The sequence below is a fragment of the Rhincodon typus genome, chromosome 9 (assembly GCF_021869965.1).
Source record: "Rhincodon typus isolate 14 chromosome 9, sRhiTyp1.1, whole genome shotgun sequence".
In the NCBI taxonomy this organism is placed as follows: Eukaryota; Metazoa; Chordata; class Chondrichthyes; order Orectolobiformes; family Rhincodontidae; genus Rhincodon; species Rhincodon typus.
This window is the reverse complement of record NC_063340.1, coordinates 13,139,770-13,160,171: the sequence shown is the minus strand read 5'-3', so window position 1 is coordinate 13,160,171 and position 20,402 is coordinate 13,139,770. Positions and strand designations below refer to the sequence as shown.

Here is a 20,402-nt window from a genome sequence, read left to right as displayed (position 1 = left end):
GCAGATACCTCGGCAGCAGGTTTATAATATCAAGAGAACCAGGACAGAACAAATTTTTCTCAAAGGCAAAGATCTTTACAACATACTGTTATCAGCTTGCACGTTCAGCAATTAGAGTAAAATTTTCACGTCAAAAGGTGTAGGAAAAATCTCACTAACGATCAACACTTTAAGATACTTCGTTTCAGTAGAATCTTGGCCAATGTTTTATGGCTAACTTTTTTTCCCCCTTTTTACTGTCATTGCTCCATTGAAACCAATAAGCAGTGGCACACCAATTATACCACTAAGTAATCAGTCTTGGAAAGCTTGGGTATGGTAGCATCAATGAAGAGATGATGTTATTCCTTCTACCATGCTATTTTTTTTCCAGTGAAATGCTCAGGGGATAAAGATGTGATATTCTGAATTTTCTTTTAGTTGCCTAGGATGTTTCTAAACCATTGAACATTCTTATTGCATTGATCTAATATGTGTTTACTTCCTGCCTGCATGGAAAATTTTCTGGTTCTTGATCAGATATATTGATGAAGCTTAACTAATGAGAAACAATGGAAATTATACAGCTCAAGCTACTAAAAAATAGAAGTTATGTTTATTTATATTTATTTATGTATATTTTTATTTATATATGTTTCATAATTGAATGGATGGATGAATCTGACTGGCAGAATTGCTTGCTATAGCCCAAGATAATACATTACTTCCTTTGTTTTGAAATAACAATACTGCTATGTTATAGAGCATGTGGAACTACAAAGATCGGCTAGTTGCCAATAGACTGAACTGTGGGGAAAGGAAAGCAATTTGAAAATCTGTGCATATAATATCTTATAAAGACACAATTTTGCCTCACTGCTTGCATGACAAAGTTTCAGGAAAATTCATGACAATTTCTTTTGAGGAGTTTATCATACCTGAAAACTTCCAGCAGTGACCTACTGCCACCATAACAAATGGATGTTGATTACCCAGTGCAAGAAAGGTATTATTCTGTTCTGAGGAATGGCCACTGGAACCAAAATGTTAACTGTGATTTCTCTCCACAGATGCTGCCAGACCTGCTGAGATTTTCTAGCAATTTCTGTTTTTGTTTCTGATTTAAAGCATCGACAGTTTTGGTTTTTAAAGGAATAATTATGTTAATGATGTGTAATCGATCTGTGTAATTGAGTATATGGATCAAAACTTTGCATTGCTACCACATCTAGTTATGATTGGGGGTGCATAATCAAATAGTTAACTATATGGGTAGAAATGGCACCGAGTACTGGATAAAGCTCAGTCTATGGGCCTTGCCAACATCCCATGTTTAGTGCTCCAGAACAAACTGCATCTCTGGCTAAGTTGTTCCTGTATATCAACACCACTGGCATATCAACACCTGACAGTTTTGCCCAGTATAGTTCACAAAAAGCAGGACTTCAGTCCTGCCAAATACCACTTCATCAGTATATTACAACTTCAACCAATAGCAAGTAACGCTATCAAGTGACACTTAATCATCAAAAGCCTATATACTGATATCGAGGGGTTTCACTAGGGTCATCCAGTTGTGAACCTCATTGACTAAATATGGTCAATGGTGGTGAATTTGGCATCGAGATACCACTTGAGTTTCAGCAAAGCCCATCAATGAAAATGGAAGTAGGGTTGGGGATTGGGTGAGGGAGTCTCTTCAGAGACAGGGTTTATATCTAGCACAAGCTAATCAATTACAGGAAAACCTGGATGTTGCAGAGACTGTGGAGCCCTTGTGCTTTTGTATGCAATGAATATATTAATTCCAAGTTTTGAATAACTCGTTAATGATTCACACTCCATTACTGAGTGTCATATGGCATAATTACAGCTTTATCCCTTTGTAAACTTACCATTAACCTCCATTATGTTTATCTTATTAAATTGCTTCATCTGTCTTACTATTTTGAAATTATTAATAACTAGTAATTACTAAGTGTTCGTGCAAAATAGATCTTTTGGCTTTGATTTTCAAGAGCCAGCTGAACTACTTTGTGGTGCTTTCTTGTCATATACGATACGTTTTTTTCCCCAAGTTCATATGACCCGTGCGAATTGTGTTTGAAAATACAGAAATTGCTCATTTTTCTTTCTTTTGGTGTGGATTTAGGGAATAAGTCACAGAGGGAGGAGCTGGACTCCATTCTCTTTGTATTCGAGGTAAGTCATTATTGGCAATAAACTAGAGATTCAAGCGTCTTTTATTGTTATTGATCAATTTGTGTCTTATGTGGCTGCTAGTGTTCTTCTCCTTATTGTTGTCTAAGCATGTAACTAGCAAGTGTGTACAGAAGATCAGTTGTAATGTGGTGTGCAGTTTTGGGAATTACATTATAGGAAGGATATAAAGAACATCTATGAGAAGGCTTTTTTGAGCAGCTTGTGGTGAACCCACTAGGAAACTGGAAATTCTGGATTTAGTGATGTATAATGAGACAGACTTGATAAGGGAGCTTAAGGTGGAAGGACCCCCTCAGAGGCAGTGACCACAATATAATAGAATTTACTCTGCAATTTGAAAGGTAGAAGCTGGAATCAGATGCAACGGCATTACAGTTGAATAAAGGTAACGACAGAAGCGTGAGGGAAGAGCTGGCCAGAATTGACTGGGAGAGGAGCCGAGCAGGAGGGTCAGTGGAACAACAATGGCAAGAGTTTCAGAGAGTAATTTGGGAGACACAGCTAAAATTTATCCCTAGGAGAAAGAAGGATACTAAAGGGACAATGAGGATACCATGGCTGACCAGGGAAGTCATAGACAGCATTAAATCAAAAGAGAAAGCATATGTGCGGTGAAGGGCTGTGGTAAGGCAGGGGATTGGAAAGCCTACAAAGACGAACAGAGGACAACTTAAAAAAGAAACTTTAGCGATGGAAAGGGATCGGTATATAACGCAGGGCAAGAGTTATAGCTGGGGGAAAGGCAATTATGAGGCAATGAGGCAAGATTTAGGATGCATAGGATGGAGAAGGAAACTGCAGGGGCTGGGCACAATTGAAATGTGGAGCTTGTTCAAGGAACAGCTACTGCGTGTCCTTGATAAGTATGTACCTGTCAGGCAGGGAGGAAGTGGTCGAGCGAGGGAACCGTGGTTTACTAAAGAAGTTGAATCTCTTGTCAAGAGGAAGAAGGAGGCTTATGTAGAGATGAGGCGTGAAGGCTCAGTTAGGGCGCTTGAGAGTTACAAGTTAGCCAGGAAGGGACATGAGAAGTCTTTAACAAGTAGGATCAAGGAAAACCCTAAAGCTTTCTATAGGTATGTCAGGAATAAAAGAATGACTAGAGTAAGATTGGGGCCGGTCAAGGACAGTAGTGGGAAGTTGTGCGTGGAGTCTGAAGAGATAGGAGAGGTGCTAAATGAATATTTTTTGTTTTTTCCCTGTGTGAATACTGATGATGTAGTCGAGGAGAATACTGAGATATAGTCTATTAGACTAGACGGGATTGAGGTTCATAAGGAGGAGGTGTTAGCAATTCTGGAAGGTGTGAAAATAGATAAGTCCCCTGGGCCGGATGGGATTTATCCTAGGATTCTCTGGGAAGCTAGAGAGGAGATTGCAGAGCCTTTGGCTTTGATCTTTGTCGTCATTGTCTTCAGGAATAGTGCCAGAAGACTGGAGACTAGCAAATGTTGTCCCCTTGTTCAAGAAGGGGAGTAGAGACCACTCTGGTAATTATAGACCAGTGAGCCTTACTTCGGTTGTGGGTAAAGTGTTGGAAAGGATTATAAGAGATAGGATTTATAATCATCTAGAAAGGAATAATTTGATTAGGGATAGTCAACACGGTTTTGTGAAGGGTAGGTCGTGCCTCACAAACCTTATTGAGTTCTTCGAGAAGGTGACCAAACAGGTGGATGAGGGTAAAGCGGTTGATGTGGTGTATTTGGATTTCAGTAAAGCGTTTGATAAGGCTTCCCATGGTAGGCTATTGCAGAAAATACGGAGGCATGGGATTGAGGGTGATTTAGCGGTTTGGATCAGAAATTGGCTAGCTGTAAGAAGACAGAGGGTGGTGGTTGATGGGAAATGTTCATCCTGGAGTTCAGTTACTAGTGGTGTACCTCAAGGATCTGTTTTGGGGCCACTGCTGTTTGTCATTTTTATAAATGACCTGGATGAGGGCATAGAAGGATGGGTTAGTAAATTTGCGGATGACACCAAAGTTGGTGGAGTTGTGGATAGTGCGGAAGGATGTTGCAGGTTACAGAGGGACATAGATAAGCTGCAGAACTGGGCTGAGAGATGGCAAATGGAGTTTAATGTGGAAAAGTGTGAGGTGATTCACTTTGGAAGGAGTAACAGGAATACAGAGTACTGGGCTAATGGTAAGATTCTTGGTAGTGTGGATGAGCAGAAAGATCTCGGTGTCCATGTGCATAGATCACTGAAATTTGCCACCCAGGTTGATAGCGTTGTTAAGAAGGCGTACAGTATGTTAGGTTTTATTAGTAGAGGGATTGAGTTTCGGAGCCATGAGGTCATGTTGCAGCTGTACAAAACTCTGGTGCCGCCGCACTTGGAGTATTGCGTACAGTTCTGGTCACCGCATTATAGGAAGGATGTGGAAGCATTGGAAAGGGTGCAGAGGAGATTTACCAGGATGTTGCCTGGTATGGAGGGAAGGTCTTATGAGGAAAGGCTGAGGGTCTTGAGGCTGTTTTCGTTAGAGAGAAGAAGGTTAAGAGGTGACTTGATAGAGACATACAAGATGATCAGAGGATTAGATAGGGTGGACAGTGGGAGCCTTTTTCCTCGGATGGTGATGGCTAGCACGAGGGGACATAGCTTTAAATTGAGGGGTGATAGATATAGGACAGATGTCAGAAGTAGGTTCTTTACTCAGAGAGTAGTAAGGGCGTGGAATGCCCTGCCTGCAAAAATAGTAGACTCGCCCACTTTAAGGGCATTTAAATGGTCATTGGATAAACATATGGATGATAATGGAATAGTTTAGGTTAGATGGGCTTCAGATTGGTTTCGCAGGTTGGCGCAACATCGAGGGCCGAAGGGCCTGTACTGCGGTGTAATGTTCTATGTTCTATAAGGAGGGAGAAGATTAAATATGAGGGTAAGCTAGCCAGTAACATAAAAGAAGATTGTGAAAGTTTCTTTAGATATATAAAGGGTAAAAGAGAGGCAAAAGTGGACACTGGGCCACTGGAAAATGACACTGGAGAAGTAGTAATTGGGAACAAAGGTGGAGGAACTGAATGAGTACTTTGCATCAGTCTTCATGGTGGAAGACATGAGTAACCTCCCAAAAATTTGAGTTGGGAGGCAGAGGTGATTATGGTAGCCATCAGCAAGGAAAAGGCGTGAGAAAAACTGAAAGGTCTGAAGGTGATAAATCACCTGGACTTGGATAGTCTATTCCCCAGAGATCGTGGAGATCAAAGAGATAGTGGAGGTGTTAGTGGTGATCTTTCAGGAATCACTGGAGTCAGGGAGGGTGCCAGAGGACTGGAAAATGGCTAACGCAATCCCCCTTTTTAAGAAGAGAATAAGGCAAAAGAGGGAATTTCCAGGCCAACTTAGCCTGATCTAGGCCATTGCTAAGATTTTGGTGTCCATTGTGAAGGATGAGATTTCTGAATACTTGGAAGTGCATAGTAAAATAGGGCATAGTCAGCATGGTTTCATCAAGGGGAGGTCGTGCCTGACAAATTTGTTAGAATTGTTTGTCTAACCTGCTTGTTACGTCCCCAAAGGAGAGCCAATGGATGTTATCTACTTGGACATGCCAAAGGACATTGACAAGATGCTGCACAGGAGGCTGCTGAGTAAGATAAGAGCCCATGGTGTTACTGGCATGTATAGAAGATTGGCTGTCTGCAGAAAACAGAGTGGCAGCTGGTGATTAGTGGAGTTCCACAAGGATCAGTGTTGGGACTACAACTTTTCACTTTATATTTAGTGATGTAGGTGAAGGAACGGAGGGCAGTCTGGTTAAGTTTGCAGATGATACAACCGGTGGTATTGAAGAGGTGGGGAGGCTGCAGAATGACTTAGACAGGTTAGGAGAGTGGGCAAAAAAGTGGCAGATGGAATGCAACATAGGGAAAGTGTGAGGCTTTGTCCTTCAGGCAGTGTCCTTCAGTAGGAAGAATAGAAGTATAGACTATTTTCTATATGGGAAGAAAATGCAGAAATCTGAAGTGCAAAGGGACTTGAGTCCTAGTCTAGGATTCTCTTAAGGATAACTTGCAGGTTGAGTTGATAGTTAGGAAGGCAAATGCAATGGTGGCATTTATTTGGAGAGGACTAGAATATAAAAGAAGGGATGGTCTTCTGAGGCTTTAAGGGTCTGGTCAGACTACATACAGAATATTGTGAGCAATTTTGGGCCCCATATCTCAGGAATGATGTACTGGTCTGGGAGTGGGTCCAGACAAGGTTCACAAGAATGATCCCAGGAATGAAAGGCTTAACATATGAGGAACATTTGAGGACTCTGGGTCTATACTTGATGGAGTTTAGAAGGATGGGGGGGGATCTAATTGAAACTTAGAAAATACTGAAAGGCCTGGATAGAGTGGACATTGGGAAGATTTTTCCATTGGCAGGAGAGATTAGGACCTGAGGGCGCAGCCTTAGAATAAAGGGAAGACCCTTTAGAATGGAAATGAGGAGAAACTTCAGCCAGAGAGTGGTGAATCTGTGGCACAGAAGGTTGTGGAGGACGGGTCATTGAGTATATTTAAGGCAGAGATAGATAGGCTCTTGATTGTTAAGGGGATCAAAGGTTACAGGGAGAAGGTGAGGTTGAGAAACTTAGCAGCCATGATTGAATGGCAGAGCAGACTCAGTGGGCTGAATGGCCTAATGTCTGCTGCTATGTCTTATGTCTTGGGTCTTATGGATACAAAAGTAATATAGACAAGGTGCGGAATGTACTCGCTGGGATGTTAGCGGGTGAATGTTACGAGTATAGAATTGAGAAGTTAAAATTGATTTTCACACAAGCTAACATTTAAGATGTAGATGAATGAAGTAAAAGTTGCAATAGGCCAGAGAAGCATAGGCTGCTCTCTCATACAAGATGACTGATGGGTTTAACCTCAGTGACCCCATACCTTTGACTTGATTGTGGGCCTCAAGATTACAATTAAGTGGCATTTGATTGTCTCCACTATAAGGCACGATTGTGTTTGAGAGTGCACAGATTGAATTTGATCATGAAATGAATCATAGGTTAGTAAACATTTATTTACCGAAAGCATGGTTAGAGTATTGACGCTTCTTTTGCCATAAACAGTTGAAGCACCATCTGCAAATGGTTTTAATGGGATAAATTGTTTCAAAACAGGAATATTAGTGTAATGAATATTAACAATATATATAGAAGAGTGGAATTAGATAAAGTAGTTCATTTAAAGGACCAGGGCAAGTTTGATCTGCTGAATGGCTTGTTTAAATGCTGTAAGAAGATAGGGTTTTTTTTCTGGAAAAGCTCGCTTTCAAAATTGTTTTGTAACAATGTTCGTTAAAATCATGTCACCCCAATGTAAGGTATATGCCAGATGTGGAGCTTTGTTCTTTTTGAGCTTGCCATTAACTTCCATTGTCCTTGTCTTTGTGACTCTCTTCTCTGTTTCTTTTACCATCTTTTGTATATAATAAAGAAAACCAGTTGCAAAGCACATGTAAATCTTATCTTGCATGTAATGTAGGTTTTGATTTTCAGTCATCTAAACTAGTGTTTTGCTTTCTAATCCCGTATGAAATTGTTTATTACAATTCAAATAACTCTCATGCACTTTGTGATTGATAATGTGCTAAATAATTATTTCGCCATTTTATTTTGTGCATTTTGTATATATCATTCCAACAAAGCTTCTTCTCAGATATACACTTCTAAACTGTTGCACGATTTAATGTGATGTATTATTTTAGTAGGGAAACATTTCAGTCATGCAAGAAATACCACAAGAGATTGATAGAATTTTCTGATCATGCGATTTGGGCCCCCAAGAAATTGAAATTACTATTTTGGGAATATCAAAATTTAAGTACACCGTGTGAAGTGTGGAATTTAGAAGTTTAGCCTATGTTTCCAGATCCAAGAGGTTTTGGAGGAGGAGCAAATGTTATGGACTGGAGCATAGGAGGTTGAGAAGCGACTTGATGAAAACTTTTAAAAATAATGAGAGGTGTAGAAAGAGTTAATAGTAGTAATCTTTTCCCTAGGATGGGGGATTTCAAGACTAGGGAGCACATTTTTAAGGTGAGAGGAGAGCGATTTTTAAAAATAGACATGAGGCAATTACACAGAGGGTGGTTCACATGTGGAATGAACTTCCTGAGTTCAGTTACAACGTTTAAAAGACATTTGGATAGATACATGAATAGGAAAAGTTTGGAGAGATATGGGCCAGGAGCAGGCAGGTAGGACTAGTTTAGTTTGGGATTATGTTCGGCATGGACTGGTTGGACCAAAAGGTCTGTTTCCGTGCTGTATGACTCTGTGACTCTATATAAGAAGCTGTTAAAAATTATAAATGTTAAAAAGACTGCATCTTCTAAATTTTGTATTTTTGATTGTGGACTGAAATAGAAAAGGACCGTTTTAAAAACCAGCGATTGTTGGTTGCTGTACTTTTTTAAAAAAAAAAGCAAGCTGCCAGCACTTAGTGTGAATGTGACTTATGCTGCTGTTTGTTCAACCAGTGAAAGAGGTTTAGTTACAGTTGAACTGGCATCAGGGAATGTGTCCAAAATGAGATTCAGCCAGCAACAGTTGATTGGTGTGTGGAGTGATGACCAGTTGTTTGTGACAAAAGCTTTCTGCTGGCCAACCAACTCTGTGACTGGCTCCCAGGTGGCTGTTCAGCTCATGCATGTGAACAAGATAGCAGAAGCCATCGAACCGCCAGAAAGGAAGGTGCTGTCCTTTTGTTTGCAGTAAAAATAGTTAGAACCTGAAAAACGCCAGTCTGTTTTCTTTCACCGATTATTGTAAGCTGTTGCTTTTAACCAATAAATAAGATACTTTATAAGTTGTGAACCAGTGCTCTGTGCCTCCCACTGGCATGTGAAATTACCTGGAAAACAGATTGCTGAATGGCAAGTCTAAAGGTTCATGTCAAAAAATCCTGAGAATAGGTACCATTGAAATGCATCCCAATTTTTTTCTCCAACCCATGACACCAATCTGCCCACGTGTGTAGGGGGAAGCTTTATAAGGGGGTTAGAATAGTAACTAAGAGAGTTATATGTTGACAGTTCATATTATTTACTATAGCTAGAATCTATTTGTTTGAAATAAATAGTAATTCTTAAGGACAGAAGGCGGGAAGGTATGTCTGTGGCCTTGGATATTGAGGAGGAAGGAGTTAAACGGAAAAATGTTACAATTTCTGTGATTATATGGGAAGGTACCACTGGGAGTGGACCAGGGTGTCTCAGGGAATGGTTCCTGAGGAGTGCTGATAGGAAATATGTATCTGTTGGCGGTAGTAGAAATGGCAGCTTACAGTCCTTTGAATGCAGAGGCGGGTGGTGTGGAAAGTGAGAACAAAGGTGACCCTACATGGGAGGGAAGGGGTGAGGGCAGAAGTGCAGGAAACTGGTCTGAGATGCCTAAGGATCCTGTCAACCATCACAGTTGGGAATTGTTGGTTGATGAAAAAGCTGGACATATCTGAGGCTCCCCTGCAGAAGGTGGCACCATCAAAACAGTTGCAGTGGAGATCGACAGACTGGAATGGAGTCCTTGCAGGAACTAGGGTGTGAGGATTTATAATCAAGTTAAGTGTGGGAGGTGATGGGTTTGTAATGGATGTCAATGGCTAGCCTATCCCGGAAAATGACTTTTTGAGTATTACAATCTTATCATTGTGTCATTTTGCTAAATTTCATGAACATGCTTGCATCTTGTTTGTTTTGATGGCTTCTCATTCAGTGTAAATGTATAGCACATAGTGTCGTACTTTTAGAACTGGAAGGTAGACAAACAGATTTATTTAAATTTTCTTTGGGAAGATTATTGAATTGCAAAAGAAATTAACAAAGCATATTTAGAAAATTATGCAAGATGAAGGTTAGAATTATAGCTATATAATAAATATGGGAGTAGGTTAACCATTGCATCATTATTGCTACATCTCCTCCTGTGCATTATTCACAGGGACCAGAGATTGAATGGGAGATTTGGGTGTGAATATTGATTGCACTGAAAGAGTCTAGACAATGTGAAACTATTCCTAAAAATTTTTTCTGAAGAAGGGTCTAGGCCCGAAATGTTAGCTCCTCTGATGCTGCTTGGCCTGCTGTGTTCATCGAGCTCTACACCTTGTTATCTCTTGACACTGGGGGGACTTGTCAAAAGAGCTGGAAAATGCAGGGCCTGTAGAACAAAATGCCGGAAATACTCAGCAGGCCTTCCTGTTGGAGAGACTTAATGTTTCTGTTGTAGATGCTGAAGAAGACTGTCGGAAATTATGATGAAGGGTCCACGCGTGAAATTACTTATGTTTTCTGCACAGCAGTTGATTGGCTTGTCATGCGGTTCCTTTGGTATCTATTTTTGGTTGCTCCAACTTTAGCACTTTTTGCTCTCTATTTACAGACAGTCCCTAGTTTGAGATAAAATCGTAAAATGTTGGTACTGCCTGCTCTGCAAAGAAAAATAACAGGCCACTGTTAATGGCAGAGTATGTTGTAATAGGTTCTTCCCATCCATGCTGTTGTGGTTCCTCATTTTTACATACCACAAATCCACCCTATCACATTCCTCAGTTGCCTCCTCCAGGGAGGATGAGATTGTAAGAGAGTAGTTGGAAATAAGATTCACGGGATTTTGCCAGGAATGGAAAACTTTAACTGTGAGGAAGACTGAATGGATTAAGGTTGTTTTCTCTAAAACAGTGGAGGTTGAAAGAAGATCTGAACTAAAGTGTGTGAAATTGAGAGGTCTAGATAACAAGGATAGGAAACATCTGTTTTTCTTTTGGCAGCGATGTCAAAAACCAGGGAATATAAATTTAGTGATTAACGCAGTATTAGCAGGGGATTGAGGAGACATTTTCATCAAGAGGTTGGGGGATACTGGAACTAACTACTTGAAAGGTCAGAAGAGGCAGAAACCCTAAGCACTTGAAGTGCCATGCATGGCTACAGACAAAAAGAACTGTAATGCCACGTTTGACAGGATAGCCTATTTCAGCTTTCACTGAGAAGATTTGCTGAATAATGTCCTTCTGTTGTGTAAAATTTTCTGCTCTTGTGTTTATATGTTATAATTTAGCGGTCAGATTTAAGAGGTGTTCGAAATCATGCATAGTTTTGGTAGAGTAAACATGGAGAAACTTCCATACCTGAAAGTTCAGTAACCAATGAAAAGTAAAATAATTAACAAAAGGATCAGAGGAGAAATACAAGAATTTTTTTGTTGTGCAGCAAGTTATTGGTATCTGGGTTGCAATAGCTGAAAGGTGGTGGAACCCATATGCATTTCTAATTTTGGAAAGGAAATTGGATAAACGTGACGTTAAAACATTTGTAATGCTATGGTAAGAAGAGAAAGAAAATGAGACTAATTAGTTCGTTCAAAGAGCCAGTACAAACAAGATGAACTGAATGGCCTCCTTTCATACTCCTCATTCCGTAATTTAAGATTACTAGGATTCCAAGTTTAGAATATTGTACATGAAAAGAAAATGCGGAAGTCTGGGGACAGTATGTCCCTGTTCCGGAGAAGGGCAAGGCTGGTAGATGTAGGGAATGCTGGATGACTAGAGAAATTGAGGTTCTGGTATAGACAGCAGGGATCAAGTGAATCTCTAGAGGCAAATAAGGGCAGTAGGAGTATATTTAAGAGGGAAATCAGAATGGGCAAAAATGGGACTTGAGAGATCTTTGGCAAATAGGATTAAGGAGAATCCAAAGAGTTCCTACAAATACATTAAGAACAAGAGAGTAACTAGGGAGAGAAAAGGGCCCCATAAAGATCTGCAAGGCCGCTTATGTGTGGAACTGCAGGAGATGGGTGAGATAGTAAATGAGTATTTCGCATCAGTGCTTACTGTGGAGAAGGAAATGGAAGCTAGACAACTTGGGGAAATAATTAACAATGTCTTGAAGCCTCCATATTACAGAGGAGGTGGTGCTGGCCTTCTTAAGATGCATAAATGTGGATAAATCCCTGGGACTTGATCAAGTGTACCCTAGAAATTTGTGGGAAGATAGAGAAGGTTCTCTTGCTGAAATATTTGTATCATCAATAGCTACAGGTGCTGGGAGACTAGAGGTTGGCTAATGTAGTGCCGTTATTTAAGAAAGGTGGTAAGGAAGAGCCAGGAAACTGTAGACTGGTGAGCCTGACCTCAGTGGTAGGCAAGTTGTCGGAAGGGATTCTGAGGGACAGGACTCGCATGTATTTGGAAAGGCAGGGACTGATTAGGGATAATCAACATGGCTTTGTGCGTGGGAAATCGTGCCTCGCTAATTTGATTTCAGTTTTTTGAAGAGGTGAAGGAGGACTGATGAAAGCAGAGCGATGGATGTGGTCTATATGGACTTCAGTAAGGTGTTTGACAAGGTTCTGCATTGGCAGGCTGGTTAACAACATTAGATCACATGCAATACAGGGAGAACTTGCCATTTGGAATACAAATTGGCTAGAAGATAGACAGAGGGTGGTGATGGAGGGTTGTTTTTTGGACTGGAGACCTGTGACCAGTGGTGTGCTGCAGGGATCGGTGCTGGGAGCATTGCTTTTTGTCATTATATAAATGATTTGGCTGTGAATGTAGAAGGTATGGTTCGTAAATTTGCAGATGACACCAAAATTGGAGGTGTAGTGGGCAGTGAAGAAGGTTACCTCAGAGTATAATGGGATCTTGATCAGATGGGCTGATTGGCCAAGGAGTGGCAGATGGAGTTTAATCTGGATAAATGTGAGACAGTACATTTTGGTAGGGCAAATCAGGGCAGGACTTATACATTTTAATGGTAGGGTCCTGAGGAGTGCTGCTAAACAAAGAAACCTAGGAGTGTGGGTTCATAGTTCCTTGAAAGTGGAGTCACACGTAGACAGGATAGTGAAGAAGGCGTTTGGCATGCTTCACTTTATTGGTCAATGCATTGAGCATAGGAATTGGGAGGTCATGTTGAGTGTTTACAGGACATTGGTTAGGCCACTTTTGGAATATTGCATTCAGTTCTGGTCTCCTTGCTATAGGAAACATGTTGCTAAACTTGAAAGGGTGCAGAAAAGATTTACAAGGATGTTGCCAGGGTTGGGTGGTTTGAGCTATAGGGAGAGGCTAAATAGTTTGGTGCTGTTTTCCCTGGGTGTTGGAGGCTAAGGGCTGACCTTACAGAGGTTTATAAAATCATGAAGAGCATGGATAGGGTGAATAATCAGGATTATTTCCCCAGGGTAGGGGGAGTCCAAAACTAGGGGCATCGGTTTAAGGCGAGAGGGGAAAGATTTAAAAGGGATCTAAGGGGCAACTTTTTCACACGGAGGATGGTGTGTGTGTATGGAATGAGTTGCCAGAGGAAGTGGTGGAGGCTGGTACAATTACAACATTTGAAAGGCATCTGGATGGGTACGTGAATAGGAAAGGTTTAGAGGGATACGGACCAAATGCTGGCAAATGGGGCTAGATTAGTTCAGGATATCTGATAGGCATGGGCGGGTTGCCCCAGAGGCTCTGTTTCCCTGCTGTACATCCCTATGACTCTAAGTCTGAAATAAAATGCTTGAAGCACAAAACAGGTAAGTTTAATGAAAAGGCAACTTATAGCTTTTTTGGGTGGTAAGCTGAAGTAATGTATCCTGCATTGTCTTGTAACAGATACTGAAAGTTCTGTTACACAACAGCATTTACAGTTTTTCTTTCACAATGTTATATTCAGTCTTGAATATTCTGTGTCAAAGGGATAGTTCTCCACTATATTGAAGATGCCACAGAAAGAAACAAGCGTGTATGTGACTGAAACTTTAACATCTGAAGGGACTAACTGTGAGTTTATCTTGATTAATTTGACAAAAAGATTAAAATGTGATGCAAACCATTTCTTCAAAATAATCCGAATAACATTGATGGAAGAAAGATAGATAAAGAGTAAAGAAAGTTAGGCTGAATACATTTTGAACAAAGAAATCCCTCATTGTATATTGAGAAGCTATTTTAATTGATCCTTTGCCTCCGTGGAGACCCACTCTGTTTGGTATCCTTACCTGTTCCTGAAATCGGTGATTGGCATAGTGAGCAGTGTTTTTGAGAAGGTTTATTGACTGATACAGCTGTTGTTTTAGATCATCTGTGGAACCTGATCCTGGTGAATTGCATTACTTGCTGTGTAGCTTGCTTAAATATTTTCCCCTTTCACTTCTTGTGAAGGGAAAGCAATGATTCTAAACCTACAGTGAATAAAAATTCAGAATGTCAAGCTTCAGAAGAACATCAGCCACAGTTAATGGATGTCTCGACAATACTTCAAGGTAAAAGTAGTTGATGCTATTTCAGAAGACTCATTGGCTCGATTTTGAAGTGAAAGTCACCAAATTCCCAAAGGACTGTAGGCAGCTGTCTCATTAAAGAGAGAGATGACTAGTGGAGAGTTTAATGCCTTAGGTGAGAGGCAAGATTAAGAAGGCTGGGCTTTCATGATGATATCAGCCAACGCAAGAATTGAACCTGCAGTGTTGTTGTCACTCTGCCTCACAAACCAGCTGTCCAGCTAACTGAGTGTGGGATTTTAAGTTGTTGACAAGGCCACAAAAGCAGGTGGGAGTTAAAAGGAATCCTGTTGACCAGACTGCTGGTTCTCCAGTTCCAGTCATTTGCTGCACCATTTTGTTACAGACAGCAATTGGGCATGGTGATGCACCTGATATAGCCTGAGTCTGTTGAGGCTAATTGGAGGAGGCTGATTGGAACTTTCCATTCTGCCTTCAGGTTCCCATAGGAGGTGGAGGCATGTTTGATGCTTGAAGGCATCCTTCCTGTACCATGTCTCGGGTTGGTATGCAGCAACCCTACCTGCCCTCCTGCCCATTTAAATGCAGGAGCAGCCATAGGCTGCCCTATAAAAAGGACACTTTCCCTAAAACAGTTGTTATTTGGCTATGAGATTTGTTTGGTAAGTTAAGATTTGAAGAAGGTGAGAGATTGCCTCCATTTCAATGTGTCCTTTCACTAACCTTTTATTGCAGCCTTTTGGCCATCTAACTTTAAGATCCCATGGCTGCTAAGCCCCTTATCAAGGCCAATTAAGGTGCCAGTTCTGTGAAAATCTCAATGAGTGGCTGTTACCCGATAAGGCTGGTTCAAGACCTGGCAACAGTCCCAACCCCTCTTTCACACTCTTAGACGGAAAAGCCTGGCACTTGGTTTACTATCCTGTCGTTCTAATCAACAACTTTAGAATGTGGGGAGAAATTTCAGGCAGTATTATCTGGTCTGTTATCTGGCTATCAAAAGTTTAAAAATACTTGCCAAAATGCGAAGATTTCAGAAATCTGTAGTTTAGAAAAGTTAGCCCTCTTTTTTTAAGAAAGGCTGTAACACCCTCAAGTTAGGAAGGAAATTATAATGATGCAGCTGTGGCAATGGCTTTCCAATAACATTTCTGCTGCAGGTTGAATTTTAAGTTACAAATACACTTGTAGCTTTTTATCAAAATGTGTAGTGCTAAACCAGGTGCAAATTTCATTTTGTTGCCGTCATTACATTTTGAATCTCATTCAATTAAGTTTAACTGACACTAAAGAAATTAAACTATATTGCACAAACTAAAATGAAGTTTTGTACTAGAAACCATGAAGATTTGTTCATGATGAGATTTATGGATTCAAATTTCATGCCATGTGGAATTTTTGAGTTGTTGTCATTCTGTCAATTTAACAATGAGAGAAAACTACCTTGAGAGACTTTTCAACTGATCTAAATTGATAGAATAAAGACATTTGTCTCATGATTTTAATTTCAAATTTCGAGCTGCATTTAAATAAAATGTTCTGCAGGTGTTAAACTGTTGAACAATTGCTGCACTATTTTCCAATTCAGTTAAAAACAAAAGATCAAAGCTGTTTTGCTCAGAAACATTGAGGTGTAGTCTACTAGCTATCTATTGCTTGAATTTACCTTTGCTAAAATGTTGCACGCTGCAATTTTTTAAAGAGGGGTCAGGGGATCTGAAACATTAACTCTACTTTCTCTCCACGAATGCTGCCGGACCTGCTGAGTTTCTCCAGCTATCTTTGTTTTTGTTTCAGATTTCCAGCATTCACAGTTCTTTGTTTTGGTTCATGCTGCAGTTTCTGTATCATTACTAAATTAGACTAGTTCCCTGTCTGTGTCTGTATTTTTCTCCAAACTGTTTTCATCATCTTATGCTTTTTACGTTCACATACCTTCTTTTCCTTTGGTAACTATGCACAAGATTACCACAAATTATTCATTCAGACCTTTGGTGAAGGCGAATGACCATTCACTTTACTTAGTGGACTCTTTATGTCCTCTTGACGACTTACTTTTCGATCTGTTCTTGTTTCAGCAGAAAATTTAGTCTTTCCATCCAAGTCATTGAAAGAGATTGCAAACAGTTGAGGTCCTACACTGCTCCTGTCACACTCGACCAATAACAGTTTGCCAACCTGGAAATGACCCGTTCAAACCTAATATCTGCTTCCTGTTAGCTAACTAATCTACTATCCTTGCTTATGTGTTAAAAGTCTACTTTTGACCACTTATGTTGTATAGTAATCTTTGATGTTTCACCTTGTTGAATATCTTTTGGGAATCCAAATACACCACATTTATAAGTTCCCTTTTGCCCACCGTGCAAAACAAATTTCCAATTCCACAGACATGGTTTTCAACAAAAATGGCACATGTTTGCAGAACCTTATCAGTTCTGCCTATGGTTGAGGGTGTAGACTTGCTGACCGAGCCAGTATGTTTGATTGCAGACATTTCGTCATCCTGCTAGGTAATATCGTCAGTGCACCTCTGGTGAAGCGTTGGTGTTCTGTCCTGCTTGTTGTTTATATGCCTTGGTTTGCTGGAGTGGTTGGTATCACTTCCAGTTCTGTTTTTCAGTGGTTTGTATATCGGGTCTGGTTCGGTGTGTTTGTTGATGGAGTTCTGGTTGGAATGCCAGGCCTCCAGAATTACTTGGCATGTCTCTGTTTGGTTTGTGTCGTTATGATGTGTTGTCCCAGTCGAATTCGCAGTGCTTGCATGGTATTTTGTATATTACGTTAGTTTTATTGGTCGTGGGTATGGGATCCTTGACATTGGTCAGTAGCAGTTGCTGGGTGGTTGTTGGTTTGTGGGCTACCCCGATACTGAGGGCTCTGAGTAGTCTTGTGGTCTTCTCTGATATGTCTCTGATGTATGGTAGGGTGACTGGTGTGTCTGGCTGTGTGTTGTGTTGTGTTGTGTTGTGTTGTGTTGTCCTGTGGTTTGTCGTGGAGGTAACGGCAGGTTGTGCTTTTTGGGTATCCATTCCATTTAAAAACTCTGCATAAGTGCTCCTGTTCTGCTTTGCGCAATTCCGGGTTGCTGCAGTGTGCTGTGGCTCGTTTGAATAACGTCCAGATGCAGCTCCATTTATGGGTGTTTGCTCGTGTAATTAAGTATCTGGTCCGTATGGGTGGTCTTTCTGTATACACTTGTGTGGAGTTCCCCGTTATTCTCGTGTTCTACCATTATGTCTAGGAAGGGTAGCCGGTTATTGTTGTGTTCTTTTGTGAGTTTTATTCCAGTGAGGATGTTGTTTGTGTTGGTGGGTTTCTTTTTGTCTTGTGTGTTTGATAATCACAAAGGTGTCATCTACATAGTGGACCCAGAGTTTGGGTTGTATAGTTGGGAGCACTGTCCGTTCTAACCTTCGCATGACTGCTTCTGCAACCAGCCCTGATATTGGGGATCCCATTGGTGTTCCATTGATTAGTTTGAATATGCGGTTTTTGAAGGTGAAGTGGGTTGTGAGGCACAGATCCAGCAGTTTCGGGGTGCTGTCCTTGTTGATGCTGTTGGTGTAGTGAGGTACCTGCCTTCCTGTTTGTCCAGCAGTGTGGCAATTGTCTCTTTGGCTAGGTTGATGTTTATGGATGTAAATAGCGCTGTTATGTCAAAGGATATCATTATCTCATCTCTTCCATTCTGGTGTTCTTGATGTTGAGGAATTCTTGGAAGGAGTGGATGGAGTGGGTGGTGTTATCAACTAAGTATTTCAGTTTCCGTTGTAGTACTTTGGCTAATCTATATGTTCGTGTGCCTGGTAGTGAGAAGTGGGTCTGAGGAAGACCCTTGGCTTCTGTACTTTAGGGAGTCCACAGAAGTGGGGTGTGTTGGATTCCTCTGGCTTCATTTTTGGTAGCCTCTCATGCTGATCTGTCCTGAGGTTTTGGAGTAGATCTGTAGCTCAGGTTGTGGGTGTTGAGGTTGCTTGGCTTGCCGAGCTGGTTTGTTGTTCTGCAGACGTTTCGTTACCGTGCTTGGTAACATCCTGATGAAGCGTCGGTGGTTTTTAAACTCTGGGGTCCGTTGCAATGGATTGCCTCACTTCCGGGTTTCCTCCGTAGTGGAATGTATACAGGGTCGAGTTCAATGTGTTTATTAATAGCATGCTTCATGGAGTGCCATGCTTTCAGGAATTCTCGTGCTTGTCTCTGCCTAGCCTATCCCAGGATCCTTGGTGTTGTCCCAGTCGAAGTCGTGGTTCTCCTTGTCCATGTGGATTGAGATGAGTGAGTATTGGTCATGTCTTCTTGTAGCCAGTTGGTGTTCATGTACTCTTGTTGTTAGTTTCCTTCCTGTTTGTCCGATGTAGTGTTTCTTGCAGTCTCTGCAGGGGATCTTGTAGATGACATTGGTCCTGTCCATGGTGGGGAGTGGGTCTTTAGTTTGGGTGAGCACTTGTCGTAGGGTTGATGTGGGCTTGTGTGCCACTCTGATGCCCAGTGGTCGTAGAAGTCTTGTGGCGAGTTCTGACGTGTTCCTGATGTAGGGTAGTGTGATGAGTGTGTCGGGGCGTGTAGTATCTTTCTGATGCTGTTCCCGTAGGCATCACCCGACCCAGTTCTTTGGGTATCCGTTATCCTTGAACACTTGGAAGAGGTATTCCTCCTCCTCTTGGCGTAGTTCTATGTCGCTGCAGTGTGTTGCCCTTTTTTGATCTCTCCTGAGTTGTGTAATTTCTTCAGGGTTGTTTTGATCTGGTTCTCTAACTGTGGTGTTGGGTCTATTGCCATCTGCTTATGGTTGCTTGGATGGTATAGATTCACCAATGTTATCATGAAGGAACAGAAATACCTGTATGATTTGTGCATTAGCTTACATTTAGCTTCTGAATCTGCCCCTTGTCGTCATCTTCTCGCGCCATTGCATTCCAGCAACCTCGGCTCCTGAGCTTCCATGGCTGTGACCCTTTCATACAGCTTCATCCAGTTGCACAGGAGTTTTGGTTTCCAGTTTCACTTTTCATTATGAACTAGAGGTTTGGTTTCCATTTTCAATAAGGACCTGCCTCAAAATACAATAGCACAGATTCTTTTACAGAAATTCCAGTCATATCTTCAGAATCTTTGTAACCCATTACAGTAATCAATGGGCTTCTGATTCATAACGTAGTTAAAGAGGAACATGCTATTCCAATCACATCTATTTGTTCACCTTCACTTATTTGCCATTTTAGCCAAGCAGATGACATATTTTGCAGGTTTTTAAAGAGGAGGAGAAACAACAAGACATCTTTGAGTAATATATCTTCCATTGGAGCTTATGCATACATTAGTTTATAAAACTCAGACCTCTAGCATTTTCAGATTTTCCTCTTTATTTTGCTTTAATGTTGTGAAACTTGAAACTGTTATCTTTCCAAATAAAACTGAGGTTTGAGTTTTATTCCTAGCTGTTAATTGTTTCTCATTCCACATGGTGGATGAGCTACTGTTTACTAGTGTTCTAATTCTATTATGCAACAAGTTCTAGGAAGTGCCTAAGCAGGAACTTGGTTTACTTGCTTTCTGCTTCAGTCTCTTTTTTCCAGTAAGCCTGATAGAGATTTTGATTATTAAAAATCTTTGTAAAGAAATTGATAAGATAACATTAAATCTGTATGTACCTTAGCAGGGAAAGATGAGAGAAGATTTTCAGTAATGAAGGAAAACAATATTTCCACGCTGTAGAATTGCAATTGAGCTTCAGAGTTAGGGTGACCGCTTTGTAGAACATCTACTTTCTGTTTGCAAAAAAATCCCTGAGCTTCCAGTTGCCTGCCATTTTAACATGCCTGTTTCCTGGCCAACACCTCTGTCTCTGGCTTGCTGCAATGTTCCAGCGAAGCTCAACACAAGCTGGAAGAACAACAGAGACAACAAGGTGCAGGGCTGGATGAACACAGCAGGCCAAGCAGCA

General features: G+C 41.0%; 1 protein-coding gene across 1 annotated transcript in view; it reads left to right on the top strand.

The window, feature by feature from the left end:
- Nucleotides 1-20,402, top strand: part of LOC109911163 (ral GTPase-activating protein subunit alpha-2-like) — a 95,561-nt gene that overhangs the window by 3,938 nt on the left and 71,221 nt on the right. The window contains exon 3 of the mRNA XM_048600908.1: nucleotides 2,132-2,181. Coding sequence (XP_048456865.1) covers nucleotides 2,132-2,181 — 50 coding nt within the window. The remainder of the gene's footprint in view (nucleotides 1-2,131; nucleotides 2,182-20,402) is intronic.